Below are 23,687 nucleotides of genomic sequence, written 5' to 3'. Positions count from 1 at the left end.
CCCTGGAGGCATTTGAGTGTGGGTCAATGGCCTACCAGCCTGAGGGAGCCACCCTTGTCTTGGGTAGGAGGCTCGGACAGAGTCTGGTTGGTGGAAATCCATGGTCAAAGCTCTGGAAGTTCAAATCTACTCATAGCTGTCCCCCCAATTTCACTGTGTGGAGATGGTGGGCATTGGCACTCACCCTCAGCTCAGCCTTCTGCTGTCTCTACCAGACTGATCAGAAAGGAGAAGTGGAACTGCCCGGGGTCATTAGAAAGTGGAGACCGAAAGAGGAAAAGAAGTCCTTGCCGAGAGATGGGACAGCGCACGTGAGCTCTGCATTTCTAGTTCTCGCCCTGAATGTCATTCAGAAGATGTCCAGCACAGGTCATGTGCCTTCTGCGGGAGTTTCTGGGGGGAAATCACAGCGCTAGAGCAGGGGTGGGGAGGAAAATCTCTGATTGGAAGGAGAGGCCCGGCCCTGGCAGAGGTGGCTGTAAAGAAAGCAGGGCCTGAAGTTCTGCTTCCTAAGACTGTGAAAGAAAAGCCAGTTCTATTCAATACATGCAGCATCTGAAGTGACAATTGTCTTCTTTGCTCTGCCTGTCAACACGGGGTGGGACAGAGCCACCCAGAGCATAAGCTACCAAACACCAGGCCCTGAGGGAAATGGATGAGAGAGATCCTCCTTACGTCAGCTCCTCATCACACAGCCAGGTCTACGTCGAGTCCGTGTACTGGCAGAAGAGCCCCATTGACCAAGTTTGTCAGGGGACCAAAGGTGAAAATGCCGGATTCTGCTTTGGAAGCAATGCTGATGCTCAGGGAAGGTCTTCTGGGCTGTCTCCAACAGGCTGTGAGCCCAGTTCTCACACTCTGGGCATCCACGGGCGGTGGCTTCAGGAGTGTGGGGTCCAGTGGTGGCAATGAGCCTTCAGAGGCCCTGGGTTGGACTCTTCCCATAGATAGAACACAAGGAGGTCAGGTGACCGCGTGCTATGCTGCAGCTTTTCTAGGCTCTGCAGAGTTTAGTAATCCCAGGGGAGTAGGAGAGACTTGGGCAGGGGAGCTCCAGAATTGAGACCTTGCCTCAAACTAACCAGGGCTGTCAGCCACAGAGGGAGGAGGTGCTGGCACCAGGAAACAGGCCTGCTCCTCTCTTTCCCCTGTGGTCACCACATCCCAAGATGGCTGTCAGCTGGGAGGCAGCGGGCAGTCGCAGTCCCTCTAAAGGACCAAGATATGAGACTGAGGGTGACTGCTGAAGGAGCTGAATCAGATCCCTGTCGCTTTTGTCCCCAGCTGGTTCAGCAGGGACCATGTGTGTGGGCAGGCCCTGCCATTGCTCTTGGGCAGTGGTGTGTGTAAGGCTGTGGTGTGCAGGCCAGTGGGCACTCTGCCTGGGGACCTCTGAGGAGCAGGTGGACATGGGAGCAGAGGAACTGGAGCACACTGGTTTCAGGCTCTGCCCAAACTGGTGAACTTGAAGCCCTGAAGACAATTCTGTTACCTGAGCCACTGCTGCCCTCCAACTGTGCTCAAAATGGCAGCCTGCAGAGCCTCATGGAGACAGGCAAAGTTGTGAGTGCTTTACCACAGCTTCCTGAGGGAGGTGAAATCCTCAGTAGGACATGTAGACCCTTGGGCAGGACAGTCCCTGTGTCCCTAAGCTGCCTGTTGCCCGATGAGAGCATGAGGAAAGCACTGCCTTACCTGTGAGGTGTCGCCCTTGTATTACTAGAATACCTTGCACAGGGCCTGGCATGCAGCAGCGCCCAGAGCTGGCTGGCTGGAGCTGAGAAGCGTAGTTGTGTGAGTGCAAGATGATAGTATCACCCTGAATGACCACTCCACTGAACGCATCTTGCTCTGCTCCTTCTCGCTGTCTGGACCCGCTGACAATCTAGAAAGCACGAGGCAATGAATAATGGGCGGTCAGGGTGAGATGATTGGGGAGGAAAATCAAGAAGATGCCTAGAGGGAGGATTGAAGATGGTTTGAAAAAACCCAGCTTCCCAAGTAGATTAACAAACCATGGAAAAGAAGAGCTATTAGAGCTTTAAGGGCTCTTGAGGCCAAGAACAAAAGAAGGCCCCAACCCCACAGAACTTAGGGTTTCAAGGGACAGTGTAAAAGAGGAAATTGCTTTGCCAAATTGGTTTCTTTTAAGATATTTATTTAGAAAAATAACCCTTCCCTGCCCTCCTCCCTCTGCACCATGGGACTTGGGCATTATGCTTGATACAACTCTGGATTGGAACTCCCACCACATGGGGTCCAGTACACACAGATGGGCTGCCTCACTGCCGGGCGGTCTCACACACTTCCAGCTGCTGCGGTCCTGCGCTTAATCCTTGTCCAGGCCTCTGCCGCCGGTCTCCAGATGGAGAGAGGGCTCTGAGGGATGAGGGCAGCCTGGCCACAGTCTGTGTGCCCCTGCTGAGGCCTGCCCGAGCAGCTGGGGGTGGGGGGCTCTGCTCTCCCCCACCTCTGGAAGCTCAGGGCTGGAAGCGTGGGGAGCTGACATGAGGCTGGTGGAAGGCGTGGGCGCTGTACACCACCTCGGGGGGCGAGGGCGCGCTAGTGGCCAGCACCGAGCACAGGGGCTCGTGGTTGCTCAGCACCGACGTGAAGTACTTCATCTCCTCTGTGAGCTGCTTGATCTCCTTCCGCAGAGCCGCGTTCTGTTTCTCCAGGTCTTCACTCTCCTGTGAGGGGGAAGGATGGGCATTGGAGATTAAGGTCAGGGAAGGCAGCAAGATTGGGGTGGGGGAGCAGGGGGAGCCCAGATTAGGTTTTCACTAACACAGCCATGGAGAAGGGCATCGGTGAATTTCTCTGCACATGTGAGTGTGTGTACATGTGCATATATATTTGTGTCACAAGTGTGTATGTGTGCATCTATATAAGCACGTGTATGTATGCACATGTATATGCATAGATACTAGGTTGAACCATATGAAATTGCTGATAGTTGTCTGTTTTGACCTATAACAATTTCATATAACAATTTCATAGCAGTTTCATATGGCTCCACCTGTTAGAGGTATATGTGTGACTTTGTGTGTGTGTGTGCTCCTTTGTGTATGCGTGTATCCATGGGTCTTGTGAGTGTGTATGTGGGTTGAGGGGGCACATGTATGTCAAGGGAAACTAGCTGGCAGGCCAGAGCCTGAGAAAATGGAAAACAGTTAGTGAGAACATCTTAGACTAATTTCACTCTTTTCCACTCTGTGTTACACCAGCTTCTCTCCAAGCGTTCCCAGTGTTTGCATTTAGTCTTACCGAGTCTATGGTTACTGTAACTGTCTGCTTCACCCAGATTCTAGAACACTTAGGGTCTTGATAAATATTAAATGGTCAAAATCCACCCCAGTGTTCGATTCCACTCCATCCTGCCTGTTTAATGGTACTCTGGGTGTGTCCCAAGCACATGTGCTTCCCTTTTTCCAGAAACATCTTTGCCCCATTGCTTAGGGGAACAGTCAGATACATGCTAATCAGGAAAACTCAGAGTAAAGAGCACCGATTACTGATCACATCACTAATTAATCAACAATTACCCTCTGGTAGTTAGCATTTACCAGAAAACAATTCCACCTTCAGAAAACCCAAGGGAACTGCATTTTAAGGTTCACATTCCTTGACTCAAACAGACCTTCTCTGCTATGCATTGGTGCCCACAGAGGAAGGGAAAATGGCACTGGAGATGCAAATAAATTACATTTCAGTTCAAAAAAGTAACCTACTACTTGGAGTCCAGGTCTTATTTTTCTAGTTCTGGTTTGACTTAGGTCAGCATTTCCCAAACTTGCCGTATCATTAGAATTAATTTGAGAGCTTATTACAAATATAGTTTCAGGCCCTTTCTGAAATCTAGAGGTTTGAACTCAGTGGGTTTGAGATTGGGGGTGAATTCTAGGAATCTGAATTTTTAACGACTGCCAAAGGACGTTCTAACGATCAGGTAAGTTTGAAAACACTAGTTAAATAGGATGTTAAATTTGTTTTAATTATTCAACCATTTATTAAGTGCCTGACACATGGTATGAACTCAAATGTTTGTTGATTGACTGTCTGATGACATCAGCAGCTGGACTAGAAGTTGACTCAAAATTGTGGTGGGCAGTGAGCAGATGTAAGATAACTTGACATTTAAAATTTGCCTTAAATCATCCGTCAAGAGCATGAGTTGTAGGCTAATGAGAGAGCTAGTTACACTGCCAATTACCCTAATGTGTGCACCTGGGAGCTTCTTTTTTTTTAAATTATTTTATTGAGGTCATCTTGGGTTATAACATTGTGTAAATTTCAGGTGTACATCACTATATTTCAGTTTCTTTATAGACTGCCTCGTGTTCACCATCAACAGTCCAGTTTTTATCCATCACCATACATATGTGCCCCTTTACCCCTTTCGCCCTCCTCCCACCCCCTTCCCCTCTGGTAACCACTAATCTGTTCTCTTTGTCCATGTGTGTGTTTATCTTCCACCTATGAGTGAAATCGTATGGTGTTTGTCTTTCTCTGTCTGGCTTATTTCACTCATCGTAATACCCTCAAGGTTCATCCTTCTCGTCGCAAATGGCACAATTTTGCCTTTTTGAAAGGATAAAGAAGATGTGGTATATATATATTTATATACAATGGGGGTTCTTTCAAAAAAGAGGAGCGTATAACTGGGGCCTTACCCATCAAGCCAGCTTCCATCCGTTCGTGGAGGACAGATGCCAGCATGCTCAGCCTCAGCCCGGCATTTCCTGCATGTGGCTCTGAGCTAGAAAATGTGCCTAGGTCAGGGCAGAGGAAACCCTCATGTCTAGAATGGGCTGGTGCATGTGGGACACCAAGAGCCGCGATGGTGTAGTCGGAGGTCCTGGCTTCTTCTTCTGCAAGATGTGGTTGGCTCATTCATCTTACCATTGGTCGTTTCCTGGCTCATCCCAGAGGGAGGGCATCCCCTCTTTACCGGAAGGTAAGATAAAGCCACACATGAGACTGGGGGGCGTTGGTAAGACGGGAACTGGGGCCCGGGAGTCCTGGCCCCTTCCTCTAGCCTTTTTCCTCGCCCCCTCTGAGAGTTTCCACTAGTGACAACATTTACTGTAAATTTTGTGCTCCGAAGAGCCTGGGCAAACCCCAAGGCAGAGGGAGGGGCGGGGTAGGCGGGCTACAGGGACCAACCGCTCTGACCTTCTCCCCGCCTAGAGGCAGGCCTAGCTTTCGGGAAGTGACAGCAGGTTCTTCCTCCCTAAGCAAGCTCTGCTGAGCTCTCTCTGGCTTTCTCGGCTCCCTCTGCCCGCCCCCCCTGGCCTGCAGATCCCAGAGCGCTAGGAGGGGTTCATAACCGCTGCCGCCTCTAACCAGAAAACAACCACCTGTGACAAGAAACTTGTCTGTACCTTGGGAAGCAGACTGCTTCCTGCAAGGGCCCCAGAGAAACCAGCGCTGCCAGCCCAGGGCCCTGCAGCCCGCCAGACACTTGCAGGAGGAAGAGTTCACTTCCCTTGCAGGAGGAAGTGGCTAATCTGGGGCCTCATCCCTCCACATCCCCACCTGCCGTTGCTTGGTCCCCTCTGACCCTCCCTGGGGCAGTCATGCCCTGGAAAGGGCTCACAAGGGGACAAGTGGCAGAGGCAGCCATGGGAGCAGCTGTTTACCCAGAGGTACAATGATCACATCCTCTAACTCCCCCCTCACTTTCCAGTGGGGGCTGGAAAACTAGAACTCAGTGAGGGGGCAGAGGAAAGGAATGTTTAGGATGTAAGTTTTGGCTTCTAACGTGCATGTCTCCTGCTATAGAGGGGGAGGGGTGAGCCTGCGTTTGGCCACCCTGATAACCTGCTTCCTACTTTTCAGAAGGCATCAACGTGCTTCAGGATCCTCACAAGAACCCTCTGAGGTGGATACGGAAGGCCAACTGTTGTCATCATCCCCACTTTACAGATGAGGCCCACTGAGACCTGGGACAAATCTACTCTGCATACCCCACAAAATGACCACAGGCTGGTGGCAGCAGCTGCTGGGAGAAAGGGCTAGAGTATTCTCCTCAAGACACTTATTTTCTCAGAGGTCCAGAAACTCTGAGTGAGCGATTGGTCCAAAGCCCCATAACCACGTAGGGGCAGAGCAGAGCTTGGCTCAGGACTTCCCCATTCTTCGCCCTGTGCTCTTTCTAGCACACCCAACTGCTCTCCTGGAAGACTGGCCACTCAAGTGACCAAAGGTCCCAGAGCTCACTGAGAAGTCCTTGGCTGCCCTATGGTCTCCCAAGGGAAAACCGGGGCTTGGTTTGGGCGATCCTTCAATACAACACAAGAATCCTGGTTCGGTCATACTCTTCCAATCACAGAGCGGATCATCTGCCTCCTGCCCTGAGTGGGGAGGGAAACTCCTCTCCAGCTGCTCTGTCAGAGGCCAGACCTTCCTCCAGATGCAGAGTGAGATCCGGAATACATGACAACGGTGGGCTCCATCAGCGGTAGCTGGGGACAGGGGTCCTGGGTCCTGGTCTTGGCTGGGTGACCCTTGGTGACTCGCTTCCCCTCTCTGAGCCCCAGTTGCCTCACTTTGAAACAGGAAGATGGGACCAAAACACTGATTCTCAACCTTGGCCACACATTGGGATAAGTGGATCCCGCGAAGAGCTTTAACAACACTGATACCTGATTCTGATTTAATCTCTGTGGGGTGCAGCCTGGGCATTGGCTTGTTTAAGTCTCCCCAGGGGATTCTAATGTGCAGTGAATGTTGAAAACTACGGGATTATAAGATCTCCCAGCCCTCTCCAGCTCTCAAATATTTCAGATTTCAAATTGACTATCAGAGTGTATCAGCAAACGAGAGCCTCTAACTCCCACCTGTTGGGAAGGGTGTGTGTGTGTGTGTGTGTGTTTGTGTGTGTGTGTGTGTGTTTGGGGCAGAGGGATGTATACTCAATTTATATGAGAAATAGTAGAAACCAAATTTTTAAAAGAATAATCAAACTTGACTTAATAATAACTAACATTTATTGAATGCTACCATGTGCCAATCACTCTTTTAAGTATTTTACAGTTATCATTATATTTAATGTTTGCAACAACCCTCTGTGGTGGATAATATTATTATCCACATTCTACGGAAGAGGAAAACCTAAGGTACAGAGAAGTTAAGTAACTCGTTCAAAGTTACCCAGCTTAAGTTGCAGCACCAGTGCTCTAATTGAGGCCGTCTGGCTTCATGTGCCCACCGTCCTCTCTTGCCTTTGAAGTCTGTTTAAATTTTGTGCTATTTGGTAATTATCTCCTCTGAAGCCTCAGCCCTGTTGGCTTTCCAGTCTCATCTTCCTTCTTTCCCACTTCATGCAAATCCAGATGCTAATGTTCACAATTCACCCTCATCTGTGGGGTTATTACTTGATGCCCTCCTATCATGAACCACAAGCAGCTTGGGGGTGGCTAAGGAAGAGGCTTTATGGGGGTGTGGGAACATTCTGGGAAATTCCCTACTGGAGGGGCGAGAAGGGGGTCACTCAAAGAGCTCTTGAATGATGGGGAATCCCCAGACAGGTCCCTTACCCACAGGGAAGGCAGCTGGGACCAGGGCCAAGGACGAGCTCTGCCCCAAGGCTGTGGCAGGGACTCTCCAGGCATTCTGAGCAGAGCTTGGCTCTCCTTCCTACCAGCTCTGGTTTAGTGCCTTGACCTTCTCCTCAAATTTTCTAATCACAATTTCCAGAAGGGTGAAAATAGTCCCTGTGTGTTTCCTCCTCAACAGAACACGCAGTCGTGTATTGGTACAGTGACCTTTTAGCTCCCACCCACACTTAAATACAAGAGTTATGTGTGACACTTACTGTATATCCCTCACACCTAGCTATATGTTCAATCTCCAGCAGTTACCAACCCCAGTCCACCAGATGCAGACACAGGATGGAGCCCACCATTCCTGGAGAAGTCTGAGAACTGAGAAGTAGGACACTACCCAAGCCAGATAGGATCTATGCCTACCTACCTCTCCTGCCAGTCCTGGGGAAGTTAGTCCTTACTCCTGTTCCTCACTCGATGAGGAGAGAACAGGAATCGCTAAACCACAGGTCTTTGCACTGAATAATGTACATGTCTGATTCTGGAGAAATCTTCACTTTCCTGCCTTCAAACTGAAGCTCTAGGGCCCTCAGCGCCCTTATCATCTACAGATGCTTAGCCACATCAGCCATGCCTCAGGGCCCTGTCTGGAGTCCTGTAGCCTGCTCCCTGGCTTTCAGGACTACGATTTCATTGACCTTACATGTGAGAAACACCAAAGTTCGGCTCACTCAGCATCTATCCCAAACTCCTTCCCTTACTTTCCTCCAGAGAGGCTGGGGAAAGAATTCCTCAAATACCCAGCCTCCCTTGCAGCTAGGGGTGACCATGTGATGGATTCTGACCCATAAGAGGTAAGCACGGGGGTTCTCTTCCCAACTAAAAAGGCAAAGCCTCACCAGGACAAAGGCCATCCTCCCTCAACACAGATCGATGCCTGGAAGTTCAGCAGCCATCTTGCAGCCTTGAGGATGAAAGCCACATACTGAGGATGGCTGCACAGAGAAAGAGAAGGAGCTTGGTTCTTTGATGACATCCTCACACTAGCCCTGGTCTGTCTGGTTCTGAACTTTTGTTATATGAGAAAAATAAACTGTGACTTATTGATGCCTCTGTTTGATAGTTTTTCCATTTCTTGTAGCTGAATGCAATGCTGACTGATAACTCAAATTAGAAAGGTTATCACCAGCAAGCCCAATTCTGAAAAACGAACAACTAATAATTGCCATCAACATAAAGGTTTGAACTGTTTGTTTAGTTTTTTTGTTTTTTGTTTTTTTAAGCTGCCAGGCCTCTGGGACAGAGTGTCTGGGTATATACCCACATAATCACCCCAACTCACTCCACACATTCTACCCCATGACCTGACAGGCTTCAAATGTCACTGCTCCCTGATTCTCAACCTAGGCTGCACACTGCAATTACTTAAAGAGTGATAAAAAATCTTAATCCTTGGACTTCACCCCTGAGAGGTTGCACTTTAATTGTTCTGGAGTGGGTCTCAGGCATCAAGATTAAAAAAATACTTCCCAGGTGAGCTTAATGAGCAACTAGCTAGAGAGTCATGTTCATAGCTGAATATAAAACAGTATAATAATATTATGTTATTATATAAATATAAAATAACTTAATATAAATTATACTAAAAATATAAAATAAATCTTTTAAATGTTAAAAAATATAATTTTTTAACATTTAAAAATAATATAATAATATAAATTATTATTAAATATAAATAATATTTGATAATATTAAAAATAATATAATGTAAATATATACTGGTTTATTTTAATTTATTATATTTTATACATTTAATTCTATATATTTATATTTTGTTTTATTAAATATATTTTATTTTATAATATATAGTATAAATAATATAAATATAATATAAAAATCTTTAAAGAGATTGGAGAACATTTCTAAGTCAAAAATATTTTCTAAAAGTAAATGCCATTAAGGCAAAGAGCCTTACCATTACATTACTGTTATTTTTGGTGAAAACAACTTCAAGTAGCCCAGATCAGTTCTTTCTTATGATGTAAAGGCAAGAGGTAGGGTGCCTATTGGAATCTCATTAATAATACCTTTTTTTTTGAGGTGGAGGAGGAGGACCAGCCCTGAGCTAACATCTAATGCCAATCTTCCTCTTTTTAGCTGAGGAAGACTGGTCCTGGGCTAACATCCATGCCCATCTTCCTCTACTTTATATGGGACTCCACCACAGCATGGCTTAACAAGCGGTGTGTGGGTGTGTGCCTGGGATCCGAACCGGCGAACCCCGGGCCGATGCAGCAGAGCGCGCGCATTTAACCGCTTGCGCCACCAGGCCGGCCCCTCATTAATAATAACTTTATCAGACTAGTTACCCCTTAGGTTGTTGAGCTCCGTGAGGGTGGGGCTGTCATTGTCTTCACTGTTTTGTCCTCAGTGATGAGGACTGTGCCTGACACATAGAGTTCAATAAAATCATGTTGCTTGACTGCCAGCCTGGAATCTGTAATAATTTACCAGAATCTGAGACCTGCATGTGAAGAGTCTACTAAGTAAATTTGTGATGTCCAGGACACTTCCTAGGGAGTGTTTAAGTACTTTAATAGTTTCTACTTTGTAACTCTAGGATAGTGACAAATGAGTGTAAGAGATTTATTTTTTAATAAAGGCCCAGGGCCAACCACTGCTTAGCGATGCTTTTGTTCTCCAAACTGAAGCTATGGGGTGGGAGTAGCAGAATGACACCACTCTAGAAACTTGCATGTAATTTCCCTAGCTGGGACCTGACCTTCCCCACCCCTATCAAGCAAAGGAGACTTGAACAGCTGTGGGGAAAAGCCAAGTGGAACAGTTCATGTTCTTCAAGTTTTTATCAACAACTGGAAAGAAGGGCATATGTTTTCATTATGATAACACAGCCGATATCGTCATCTGATGGATTTGTAGGAAAATGCCAGGCTCTCTGCATTAAACAAATGAATAAATATAACCGTTTCCCCAATGCAAAGCAAAAAATGCAATATTGCTTTGTTTTACATTGCCTCCCTCATTTAACTCTCAAACAACCCAGCAAGGTGTTATTGCTTCCCATTTTGTAGATCAGAATTTAGATTCAGATGTACCCCCCAGGCAGGGTCTGAATTAGTTTTGTTGACCCCCCCCCCCCCATCTGATTCCTGCTCCCTACAGCACAACAGCCTCTATTCCTGAGATCCTGGCTCTTTTCCAGTCCCAGCCCCACAAGGCATCTCTCTGACCCTTGATTGGCCACACACAGTTTGCCATGAAGGCTCTGCTGTGAGCACCCTTTCCTCAGACTTTCCCGGTCCCCTTCTCATATTTGATCTCAAAAGTCAGGACCTCAGAAAGACCCTCCTTGATCACTGTCCCCATCCCCTTCCCATAGTCACTTTCAATATTGCACTATTTGATTTTCTTCGAAGCGCTCTTCACTTCATGTGACTAGCGTGTTCATTTATTTGTCTGTTTATTTTCCAGTCTGACTTCCAATTGAATGTAAGGTTCATAAAATCAGGGACTCAGTCTGTCTTCTCCCTGCTGTATTCTCCATGCCTAGAACAAACCGTACCTGGTACACAGGAGGCTAACATCTACTTGTCCAGCAGCATGGATCATTTCTGCTGACATTGGCGCTAGTACTAGGAATATGGCCTTTGCTTTTAGAACTTTCTGGAGCACCCCACCCCCTTAGCAATAAGGCATATTCTTGTGCCAGCTAAGTACCCAGAAAATATTTTAGCTACAAAGTCCTCAGATGCAGGAAATTGCATTCTGGCCCCAGGAATCTAGTCTCCTCTGCTTGGCTCTGAACTTTACCTCTACTCTTGAATTTTCATAAGAGCTCCAGGTCACCCTCCCTCGTTCCCCTAAATCAAGGGTGACCAGATGTTACTGGGACAGTCCCAGTCCCTACCTATTGTTCTGGTGTAATTTTTAAATTATAAGATCCCCTATGAAAGCCTGAACCCCGAATTCTAGCTCAATGATATCCTCTCTGTTCTCGTCCTCGATTTCCTCCAGAGTTCACTCAGCTCTCTATTTGATCATTTTCTTGTGTTTTTAAATAAAAAATATATACAGTATAACTACATTAAAGATATTTTTTAAAAATTATACACACCCATGATCCAGTCCTCTAACATGAGTGTTTTCATTTGTACATGTTCCCATCTTGTTCCTTCTAATGAACCTGAATACTTATTTTTATAAAATTTCAGAGTATGTATATAATTTGTAATTTCCTTTCTGTCATAATTTTGTCATACTTACATAATCACCATAATTATTATTTTTAATGGATGATCCACCATTTACTTAAAATGGTTTTCCAATGTTGGACATATTCGTCGCTATCAAAATGTTGCTATTATAAATAATGCTGCAGTGGACATCTTGATCCATGTTGGGGTTTGTTTCTGTTCAATTATTCCCTAGGATAAATTCCTAGGAGTGAGATTACTGAGGCAAAGGGCACAGTCAGTCTTCCAGTTCATGGTAAGTGTTGCTGTAAAAAGGTTATGTAAGATATACATCATCACCAGCAGTGAATGTGTATATCAATTTTACTACACCTTCATCGGCATTTAGGTGTTATAATTTTAAATAATTTATTTTGCCAACTAGCTTTTTGAAGGTTTCTTACTTTCATTTTAATGTCACAAGTTACCAATTACTAAGGAGGAAGAACTTTCTATGTGTCTGTTCCCTTGGACAGCATTCTCAACCAGGGGAAATTTTGCCCCCTAGGAGGCATTTGGCAAGGTTTGGAAATATTTTTGATTGTCACAACTGGGGGGTGAGGGGGTGCTACTGGCATCTAGTGGGTAGACTGTACATCTTACAAGGCACAGGACACCCCCCACACACAACAGAGAATGTCAATAGTGTCGAGGTTGAGGAACCCTTAGTGTGTATCGTTTTCACAATCAGCGTAGAAAATTGGGTTATTTTCATTTTGGTAGGAAAAATGTTACCTAAGCTTTCTGTTCATAGCCTCTGCCCACTTATCTGTTGGAGTCTTGATGTTTTTCTTAAAAAGGATGTCCTTTCTATAGTATAAATATTAAAGCTACATTTATTTAGTTTGATGAAAATATTTTCCCCAATATGTCATTGTCCTTTTAATTTTTGGATTACAACTTTAAGACATTTTTTAAATAAAGGAACATTTAAACTTCAGCCCCTCTCAATCTTGGACTCTCTCTCTCTGGTCTCTTGCTGTATGCTTGGGTTGTGTCACTGAAGACTGTCTAGGTTGTGCAGGTGTTCTGGTTAATGGCCTACCTCTTGGCTTACCCTTTGCGAAAGGACATGTGAGAGCAGCAGCATCTGCATAGCAAAGTCCTGTTCAGCAAAGTGACACAAAACAAAAGCAAATGGTGGAAGGACAAGAGGTTTGGGTTCTGGGGTGTCCTTGAGAAAGACATCAGGGTCCTCATCATAACAAGGCAGTATGACCTAGAGCATCTCTGACTTTCCTTTTAATTCTGTGATTCTATAAACAAGGGAGTACGACCATCATTATTGTTACTCCCTCCACTAGCTACCACATGGACCCGTGACAGGACCCTCTACCGAATGCCTGCAATCTGAAGGGGATACTGTCATGTGGAACCAATCTATGCCCTCTAGGAAGCAGGGTCCATACCGAGTCCTACAAAGACGACGAAGAAAACCCCCGAGCAGGTTGGGAAGGAGATTTTCGGTGAGACTGTCCCGTTATTTCAAGAGAAATGTGTCTGCTGAATTGGCGCTGTCAATTTGTGACCTGTGACCTGCAATCTCACTTGGACAGAAATTCTTTATAATGTCAAGACCAGTGCGGAGCTGGTCTCCTTTCAAATATGCCTCCCAAACGTAGCCACACTGACCCATCGTTAGTGGGACAAGCAGTTGGGGGTGGTGGATTGGCTTGACATGTTTTTCCTTCCCAAAGAAAATAGTCTATTTTTTTATTCTGATTTAAAAAACGGTACTCATTCATCATAATAAAAAAAATTACAGGAATGTACTAGGAGTAAAGTAATTTACTCAAAACTGAACCACTCAGAAATAACCACTGTTAGCATTTTGGAGATTCTCCTTCCAGACATCTCTTTATGCATGCAAACATGCCCAAACCCACAAATTTTACATCAACGGGATTACGCTCTGCACGTTCTTTGTAACTTGCTTTTTTCTTTCGATGCTATGTCATTGACATCTCTCTGTGTTGATAATATAGATCCACTAGTCATTTTTAGTGCCAGCATTAAATTCTATTGCATAAATATATCATAATATGTTTTATTCCCTGTTGTTGGGCATCTGTCCAATTTTATAGTATTGATAAACTGCTTATTGTTGACAAATAATGATGAATTAAGTATCTCTGTGCATCATTTTTTCTTCAAACTCTTGTAAGTGGAATTGCTGCACCAAAGAGTCTTCTCACGTAAGACGTTAATATTTATTGCTACACAGCTTTCTTTACAAATGATCTCAAATGGACGTATTGATAGATTGCATACAGACATCTTTACTTTCTTGACCAGGCCTAATGATGGAAGAGGAAAAGTGTGAATTTTGGAGGATGTTACTTAAAGAACAATAAAATAAATTCAGGAAGAGATTCAAGGAGGATATGGGTTAGGGGAGATGAATGTATTTTCATGAGACTCCAAAGGAAGAGGCAGTGTAGTCTAGTGGTTAGGACGATGGGTTCTAAAGTCAGACAGACCTAGTTATAAGCTGTGTGACCTTGAACAAGTTACTTAACCTAATCCAGGAATTATAAAATAAGCTTGTGTGCAGATTAAATGAGACACTGCAGGTAGAGCACTTAACACAGTGCCTGGTACACAGTCATGTGTTCAATTAATATGTTTTTCATAAAAAGAAGTTCATAGCAACCGAGGCCCAAGAGAAATGTCTCTTTCCCACAGATGAGTCACTGATTTTACACTGAACGTTTTTAGGGTGGAACTAGCCAGAACATTCCTTCTGTGTTTTTTTGTTTTTTCTGACGTATGACTTCTCTATGCCAATAAACCTTAGGGCATGGTCTCCCAGAGACAGAAAAAGAACTCCAGCAGTGAAAAAGGACCATAAGCAGCCTTGTCTTCCCGCCGTCTCCAGAAGACCAAGAACAACAGTATCAGTCTAGGGAGGCCCGGAAGGTTAACGTCTTTGCTGAGCTTCCTCTCTTCCATTACTCAGTTTTCCTGCAATTGTAAATGTCTTATTTCTCAGAGCCTTATTTCTTAAAGCTTCACTTCATGCATAATTTATACTCATGATGTTTGTTGTATACGGCATTAAAGATATACCCTGGGACCTGTAAACCTGTCTCTTTTTTTGAACTAGTGTGGGACTCCTTCAGGAGCCAGCCCCAGGCAAGCAGCTGTCCCACTCCCATCCACGGGAGTCCCTAAAGTTCCAGCTTTCAGATTTGGCCCTGTTACTCTACCTGGCTTCCAGGTCCATCCTCGAGGCTGGATCTGACTTGTCAACAGCACCCATCTGGGCTAATGTTACTGTCTGCCCACCATCTCCCGTACTTTTAGCCTTTTCATGAAAGCTTCTCAATTATCTCAACTCTCTTTCCCACTGGGACATTGACTCAAAATCCTTCCTGCTGTAAGGCACCAGAGAGCCACTACAGTCAACCAGGATGGCCACACAAATGAAACCAATTTCTATCCCTTATCGTGGCTTGTCTAGTATTGAAGACTTTAGGATTACTCAAATCCCAACCAACAGTTGGTTCTCCCAAAGGACTGAGATATTTACGTAGGATATTCAAGGCATAAAACATCACAGTAGAAGACTATTCAATGTTTGAAACCAAAATTAGAAAAGAAATCCTATGTACTAATGATCAATGTTGAGAATTTAAATATCTATATGTTTAAAATAAAAGCATGTGATAAAAACATCCAAACTACATAAAAAAGGCAAAAAATGCAAAACATCTCTCTCCTGCTTTAGACTTTTATTCCTACTTTTCAGAAATAAATATCATTAACAATTTTGGGGGCAACCTATTTGAGAAATTTTAAGTTTATACACTTATCCACATGTATGTTTCTTTTTATTAAAAACACACATGGGGCAAACTATGTATGGTATTCATACCTTTTTCACTTAAGAGTATAGAAGCTTGATAATCTTAGATGAGCACATTCTGATGTAACTCATTATTTTAACAACTTCATGATATTCCACTGAATGGACAAACTATGGTTTATTTCGTCCCTTACTGATGGATATTTAGCTTGTTTCCAATCTTTGCTAACAAACAATGCAGCAAGGATTATCTTTACATGTACATAATTACATAATCTGTGGGTATGTTTGTAAATAGATTCCTAGATGTAAAAGTGCCAAGTTACATGGTATGTGCACTTATAATTTGGATGGACATAGTCAAATTGTCCTCTAATGGGGCTGTACTGACTTATACTCCTATTAGTAGTTTATAATGGTACCTGCTTCTCCCTCACTTTGGCAACACCATGTATTAGCAACATTTTTTGTCTTTGCCAATTTGGCAAGGGAATTGCTCTGTTCTAGTTGCCATTTTCCTAACTAAGTGCGGTCTAGCATTGTTTCCGTATTTATTTGCCATTTATTTCTCTCTTTCTATAAATTGCCTATTCATAATCATTACTCACTTTTCTTTTGGGTTGTTAATCATTTTCTTATTCATAAGAGCTTTCGGGGGCCAGCCCCATAGCCTAGTGGTTAAGTTCGGCATGCTCCGCTTCGGCAGCCCAGGTTCGGTTCCCAGGCATGGCCCTGCCCCGCTCATCAGCTCTGGCAGTGAACCACATACAAAATAAAGGAAGGGTGAATCTTCCTCAGCAAAAGGAAAAAAAAAGAGCTCTCATATATTAAGTGAAGATATCCTTTTTTGGTCAGATGTGTTGCAGATCTTTTTCCCAGCCTTTCATTTGCCTTTGATTTTGCATACAATATTTTGAGCTGTATAGAAATTTTCACTTTTTATATCTAAAGGTAATGTATATCAATCTTTTCCTTTACGGTTTCTGGGTTTTGTATGTTGTCTGGAAAGGCTTCATTCCAAGATAAATTTTTTAACGCTCATTTTTTTTCAAATTTCTTTTTTTTTTTTTTATATTTAATCCAAGTGTATTTTATAAGAAATGAAGACTCTAGTTCCAAATGGCTAGCCAGTTGTCCCAACTCTATTTATTGAATAATTTAGCTTTCTCTTACTGGTTTCAAATGCCATCCTAGTCACTTTGCATTTGTACTTGTGTCTTAGGCCTTGACATATGCACTTGGACCTTAAATTCGAGTTCGTTTGGGGGATCTATTTCTGTATTCTGTCCAATGTTCTGTCTTTTCTACATTGTTTTGATTTCTATATTTGTAATTCCCTTTAATATCTTGTTCAGCTAATCTTCTCTAATGACCCTCCTTCTTTAGAATTTTCCTGGCAATTCTCACATGGTTATTTTTCACTGGGAACTTAGAATAGCTAATCAAGTTCTCCTCCAACCCCCAGAAAACCCCATTGGGTTTTTATTGGGATGACATTAAATTAAATAAAATTTATAGATTAATTTAAGGAAAATTCGTATCTTTACATAAGGTACATCTTTCCATTTATTTGAATGTCTTTTAAGTCACTTAGAATAATTTTAAAGTTTTAAAAAACAAGCCCTGCATATTTTTTGTTAAATTTATTCCTTCCTTACGTTTGTGGTTGTCTGTGTTATAAATGGTCCTTCCTTCTATTAAATTTTCTAATTGGTTATGGTTTGCGTATAGGAAAGTTATTACTCTTTGTGTTAATTTTGAAAGCTGATTGGATTCTCTTATTATTATTAATAGTTTTTCAGCTGATCATCTTGGACCCAATTATTAGCTGTTGATATCTTTTGGAAATGAACTGGTCAAGATATGCCTTTGTCCTTTTTTTATTCTCCTTTTACTATGCCTAATGGACTCCGTAGTTGTCTGTGGGAGAAAAAGAACTAAGTGTGATGGGAGCCTGTGTGAGATGTGCAACCAAAGGAGAATGAAAACAGAATTTGGACTCTGTTTGTTGATATCGCAATTATGAAAAGAAGCACTTGATCCGGTTTATGTGAGTAGTCAATGCCAGGGAGGTTATAACACTGGCATGAAATTAAACACAATCGTCGAAAGAGGTTTCTTCCCTACACTGCTATTTTAAAAGCAATCAATGTACAGCATACATCAATGGTGTAGACCACTTACAGGATAGAAACTGAAAATGTTAAGTAGTAAGCATCCCATACTCTCACTGGAGAAACAAGATAGTTCTTTTGGTATTTTAAGAGAGATAATAGTGATAAAGTTGAAACCAAGAAAATGACATTACCCCAGCATGTATAGACTAGATTACCAATATAAACATGGTCCCTATTTGATACTGTACTCTCAGAAGCTTCTAAAACCTGGTCTGTAAAGTATTGGTAGATGAGTCCTACCAGAGGATGGTTCCAGAACCTCAGCCTGTGGAGCCAAGCATGGAAAGGAGTCAAGGGCAAACCAAGCATTCAAGTCTAAGAATGCTGGTGGTAAACCAGAAGATTTTCTACCCAAATCACAAACATAATTAAGAGGATAATGGATGGGTAATTATCGTCTGAGAGGAAATGAACATTTCAGACCACAGCCAAACCCTGTGTTTGATGGTGGTAGATTTATATGTTGCTGCCAAAAGCTTCTGCCTGAAGCCAAGAAACATAAGTTGCATTGACTGCGTGCTGTATAAACTCTGATGTGATCTACTCACTGGGCAAAAAGTGAAGACCAGCACTGTGGTGCTCACAAAGAGTGAGGAGGAGTTGGTGTCCAGGTGTTGGGGAAGATGGGAACATTCTGGAGTCTGAGGCTGGGGATGTGCATGTGGACGTGGTGACTACATGACTACGGGCTCCACGAACCCCAAGCCCCAGAGATCATCCCAATATAGTCAAGACTAGTATCATCAGATGGGCTAAATCTAGTTCTAACTCTTGTCTTGCAGAGAGAGATAGCTGAGTCAGAGTTGAAAGCCTTGCCACAGCAAAGAGACATATATGTCACCCTCATCGATATGTCTCCAAGGAGTTGAACAAAGGCCAGTGTGTTGAATTTATAGGGAGACTGGTGCAGCTCAAGATAGAGAAGTCTCCTCTGTTCATGTTAGGAGGGAGGGAGCTCTCCCTCACTGGAAGGGCCCAGGCGTAAGTTGGGGACCATTTCCGGAGGGTGTTCTAGAGAAGTCTCAAGCATCAAAAGTGTGTCTGAAATTTCCAGACATTCAGCCCTGAGATTATGTATATATATAATCTTAGTTGTGCTTATTGATCTTGCTTCTTATAATAATAACTATTATTAATATTGCTCTTATTATACTTTTTTCAAGTATTTATTATACGCTAGTCACTGTATTGAGCTTTTTATATGCGCTATCTTTATGAGGTGGGTATTGTCATTTCCCATTTTATAGATAAGAAAACTGAGTCTAAGAGAGGTTAAGAACATCTCTAAAGTCAGTCACACAGATAGCAAGTGGCAGAGGTGGGATTCAAAACCTGTCCTTCTGACTGTGGAGCTGCTGAGCTATACTTAGTTTCTGCTGTTTTTAAAAGAAAAACATTACAAACTTATAAAGCTTATAGCATTTTTCCAGTCTCAGGACAGTGTCTATTTATGCAAAACGGAATCCTTCTTAATTTTTATTTAATTCTTTGTTCGTTTACTTTCTCTAAAGAATATTGAGTTAGACACAGACTCTGATAGAGACAAAGTGAGTGAACATAGATTTTCAACCTGAAAATAGTAAACTAGCGTGTTGTGAGACCGTAAGCCATAAGGAAATCGTGGAGAACACGTAAGTAGCAGGGCCACCAAAACTTCACATTAAGACTGCTGATCAGAGTTACCAAAGAGAAGAACAGACTTGGTGTTCATTCATTCTTTTTTTCAATTCAAAAAATATTTATGAACTTAAAACTATGTCAGTGGGCAATGGAGGATGTGCTGAATACATTTCAAATAAAACACAAGCATCTAATCAAAGATGGTGCAGCCTGCTCTCTGCTTCCTTATAAAGCTAAAAGAAGCATCTGTTTTTCTAAAACTATATCTTACCTTTTTTTTGGTAAGATGAAAACAACTGTTCTAACTGGCTGATTGCTGTGCTAATCCTCCAAGTAAACACAAGTGTATTCACCTTTGGTGCCCATTGCCCTTTTTACCATTGAAATGAATTACTAGGATGCTAGAGGTTCGGGAATGGTTCAAGAGGAGGGACGGGAAGGCAGAGCTGCTGAAGAAGGGATGAGGAGATGGGAGAGGAGGGAGCCAGTGAAGTAAGAGTTGATTGAACAAGGACCAAATTAAGAGGCAGAGTAAAGAGAGGTAAGGTGATAATATGGGAGACGAGGGGGAAGCATTGCTTTATGAAGCACACAGCCAGAATTTAGAAACACTGACTAGGACCTTGGGCCGCTGGGGGAATTGCAGTTCAGCATTGCCCAGGGCCCCTGCTCAAGCCAGGGGTCAGAACCTTCTCTAGCAAGTTTGAGACTGGAGGCAACTCAGTCAAGATGGTGACCATCCCAGATAGGTGCACTTGAAACCGCTTCTTTCACAGACCTCTTCGGATATCAATAAAGATAGAAATTTCAAAATAAAACCTTGGTGATGTTCAGAAAAGAGCAGTAAGGTGCAGCACCTGTGGACCTCCTTGCCCCAAATGCAGGGCCCAGGGTGGCTGCCCAATTGGGACTCTATGTGATCCTAGCACTGTGGGATAATGAGTTCCCCTAAAGCACTTAATACTTTCTAAATTCCTCCCAAAGACAGTCCTGCCTTCTGCTCTCTAGGCTCGGGAGTGAGGGAGCTCTCTCTGGCTACGCCTCTCTGAGCAGGTGGTTCTGCTTTCCACCTGGCCTCTGGGCTTCTTACACTCAACTCTTTTACTCCTCGTGCCCTCTCGGGGGTCAGGAAGAAAGGCTCATTTGTCTTTCAGCCTCCTGGCCCATTCCCTGCTACAGAATCTTCTCAATACACTCATAGGAGAGCCTCCTCTCCCCACTTCACCCCACAGCCCTCACCCGTCCACTTACTCCCCCCATATACACATCCCCATGCAGGCAGACTCAAACTCAGACTCTGGTCCAAGCATCCACAGGTGGTGGGGAGCAAAGTCGAAGGCTCAAGAGGATGGAGAAATGTCTGAACACTCACCAAGTGCAGAGTGTCGGCTTTCTGTGTCTGCCTCTGTCGGCTCTTCTGGGCAGCGATGCGATTTTTCTCCCTTCTCTGAACTTTTCTTACATCATCAGAGGAGTCCTAGGAAGCAAAGATGATGAGAATTAGATGAGTCTGTTCCTCTCTTCTGAGTTAAAACAGTCTCTCATGGTGTTTGGTGTCCATCCATCCATCCTTCCATTTCTTCATCTTTTTATTTGCCCATTCACCCCCTATTTACCAAAAGGCTGAACCCAAAAGAGAACTCTGTTATGCTCCCTTGGGTCTCTAGAACTTTTTGGGCCAAAAGCTACAGGAAGAGAGCAAAAGACCTTGAGGCCTCAATAGGGCTGTATTTGGAAAAATATGGTTAAGGCGATGAAGTGTGTTTTATCACCTCTCCTCCTCTTCAGAGCTGCTCCACCCTACTCTCGCGCTTTTTGGCCCAGAACTTTCTTGCTATTTTTTTTAAAACTTTGTTGAGCATCTACTATGTACCAGCTTCTGTGCAAGTGCTTTTTCAGAGGTGCCCTTGTTTAATTCCCCAATTCTGTGAAGTTGATATTATTATTTCCATCTTATAATAAGTGAGGCAACTGAGGCTCAAAAGCTTGCTTGAGAGTTCATAGTAATCTGGGAGTTGTATTTGCCAGTGCGAAAGTCTGATGCCTTTCCAAGCCCCCTCCCATCACCACCACTGCACTGGTTTGTACTCCATGTGTCTTCTGCTGCATCCCTGGGCTGAGGTCCCCATCCCAGATCTGCCTCTTTTTTTCCCTTCATTCCCTTCAGTATGCTCAGTGACCTTGACATTCCCCGTGGCCCTGAGAACAATGCCTAGCACAAATTAGAGGCCAGGAATGGCTTTAATGGTGGAGATTACCTGGACGTGGCAGGTAGTGGATGGGTGCTTAGGAGGACAAGGGGAACTTTGAGTGTTGTCTAAGCACACCCCACGGATGAGCGTGTCCTCTACTTGGGCAGAGAGGTTGGCCCCAGCTTTCCCCCAGATGCTGCAGGATAAGTGTAGGAGTCTGAGTGAAACCCTTCTGCAACTCCTGCCCTGTTCCCTCTCGTGTCACCACAGGCTAGAGGGGCACAGTTCCTAGGGCAAGACTGTGCTCACCAAGCATACGTCTCACCAACGTGCCCAATACTTCCAGGCCATTGCAGTAGAAGGGCAATGGGTTAGATGGGAAGGAAGTGCTCTTCCTCTATGGGGGATGGGGAACCAGGTTACCATGGAAGCCATGAGTAATTTCCTTCCTAAGAAGAATACAGACTTCCAGGCAGTCTGAGCCACTCTGATACCATCTTGAGCAGACGACTGGATCGTGTGCCCTCTAGAGGTCTCCACGAGGACTTCTTCCAATCTGCTGCTCCTCTGTTAGATCTTGATGACTGATGCTATTTTACATGTTTATATGCTTTTATTTTGGCTGCAGCATTTTGAAAGCCCTCTTGGATATCTGTGCTAAGGAAAGAATGCAGTTTTTAAACCACAAAGTTGGAGAAGAAATTTTAATCCATTGATGTATTGGATGAGAAAAAAGAAGCCTTCCTATAGAGAGGGATGTCAAGGAATGTGGGGAAGAGAAAGCCCCAGAAGCTGTGAGGCAGACAGGGTGCCCCATTTTTTGGCAACCCTCAAGCTGAAAACTTTTGACTTGGAAGTCGCAATCTAGACTCCAAACGGTCCCAGAACTCTCAAGTTCTCTGGTTTCCCCAGAGCTGAGCCCTGCTACTAGTGAATGTCCCCAACAACTCTCCAAAGCCACCTTCTGATTTGTTTCCTTCCTCCTGTCCAGAAGCCACAGGGGAAAGAGGTGTTGTTCGCGACTCTAGCATCCTTCTCCACTGGCTGTGCTAGCAACACGGGCAGTACCCTAGTAGGTAAGATAGATCCTTCTGTGCTGGCCCAGGTTCCTCCTCCTTCTAACCTGCTTTTTTTCTTCTTTACTTTTCCCTGATCCCTTTTCTCTCTTGCCCCGCTGGCTGCCTCCTGAGAAACCACATCTCTAGCATGTGGGTTGTACGTGCCAGCAGCCCACTCTAATGCTCCTCTGCTCACTTTCCTCCTGCCTTGGAGAAAGGTAGCCCCTTTCCTCTGAGAGACCAGAGTTCTTTGATGCTCATTCTCCTCTTGGCTTCCTAGAAAGCTTCATGGGGTGGGAACCCAGGTGAGGCGGAGGCAATGGGCACCATGGTGGAACAGAGAGGAAAAGGAGCTTTGGCAGAATGGGTGGGAGGATGAAGGTCTCCGCCAGTTTGTACAGCTTGATTGCAAATACCATGTCTTAGTCTAATAGAGTGCTCCCGCCACCAGCCATTTCCTTGCTTCTCAGCTCGCTGGGCAAGACAAGGAAGCCTGGCCCTCTTCCTGCCCCCCAGGAGAATCAGAAGGTAGGAGGGAGGGAAAAGAGGACTCTACCTGTTTGCCAGGGGGAGGAGAGCGGCTGAAGCTGGAGTCGCTGCTGTCGGAGCTGTGAGGCATGGCTGCAGTCTTCCGGGCTCTCCACACAGCCCCAGGTACCTCTGGGCTCTCTTGTCACCAGCTGGCCTTCCTTCTTGACTGCTCCCAGGCCACCAGCCCACCCCCTCCACAGGTCCCTCCTCTGCCCGCCCTGCAGCCACCTCTGACCCCTGCGTCCTCCTCACTCTGGGGTGCAGAAACACTGCTCCCCACAGGGACATGTCGCTCGCTTTGGGGCTCGCGCGCGCTCTCTCTCTTGTGGTTTCTGGTAACTCACGCTGGAAGTCACATGGGCGGAAACTTAAACAAGTTAGAAGTTAATTTGAGAGAAAATACATATCTGGGAAAAGACCCACAGAATTATGTGAAAGAAAGAAAAAAAAATACACAAAACCCCAGATACCTTCCGACAGTTTGAAAGGCAGAGCAGC

At 44.5% G+C, this 23,687-nt stretch overlaps 1 protein-coding gene across 1 annotated transcript; it reads right to left on the bottom strand.

Annotated features, from left to right (window-relative positions):
* Positions 1 to 2,180: 2,180 nt before the first annotated feature.
* On the bottom strand, positions 2,181 to 23,474 carry BATF (basic leucine zipper ATF-like transcription factor). The gene is made up of 3 exons (XM_058567946.1): positions 23,215 to 23,474; positions 20,781 to 20,885; positions 2,181 to 2,690 (listed from the first exon to the last, which is right to left on the bottom strand). The coding sequence occupies exons 1-3, from the start codon at positions 23,275 to 23,277 to the stop codon at positions 2,481 to 2,483; spliced, it is 378 nt and encodes a 125-aa protein (XP_058423929.1). The 5' UTR covers positions 23,278 to 23,474; the 3' UTR covers positions 2,181 to 2,480.
* Between the last annotated feature and the right edge of the window lie 213 nt (positions 23,475 to 23,687).

Source organism: Diceros bicornis, chromosome 24 (genome assembly GCF_020826845.1).
Source record: "Diceros bicornis minor isolate mBicDic1 chromosome 24, mDicBic1.mat.cur, whole genome shotgun sequence".
In the NCBI taxonomy this organism is placed as follows: Eukaryota; Metazoa; Chordata; class Mammalia; order Perissodactyla; family Rhinocerotidae; genus Diceros; species Diceros bicornis.
Note: the sequence above shows the minus strand (reverse complement) of the source record. Positions and strands in the feature narration are given on the sequence as shown.

Coding starts and splice junctions, on each gene's coding strand:
- BATF (XM_058567946.1), bottom strand. CDS start 23,277: ATGCCTCACAGCTCCGACAGCAGCGACTCCAGCTTCAGCCGCTCTCCT. Junction 20,886..23,214: donor CTCCTCCCCCTGGCAAACAG/GTAGAGTCCTCT, acceptor TTTGCTTCCTAG/GACTCCTCTGATGATGTAAG. Junction 2,691..20,780: donor AAGCCGACACTCTGCACTTG/GTGAGTGTTCAG, acceptor TCCCCCTCACAG/GAGAGTGAAGACCTGGAGAA.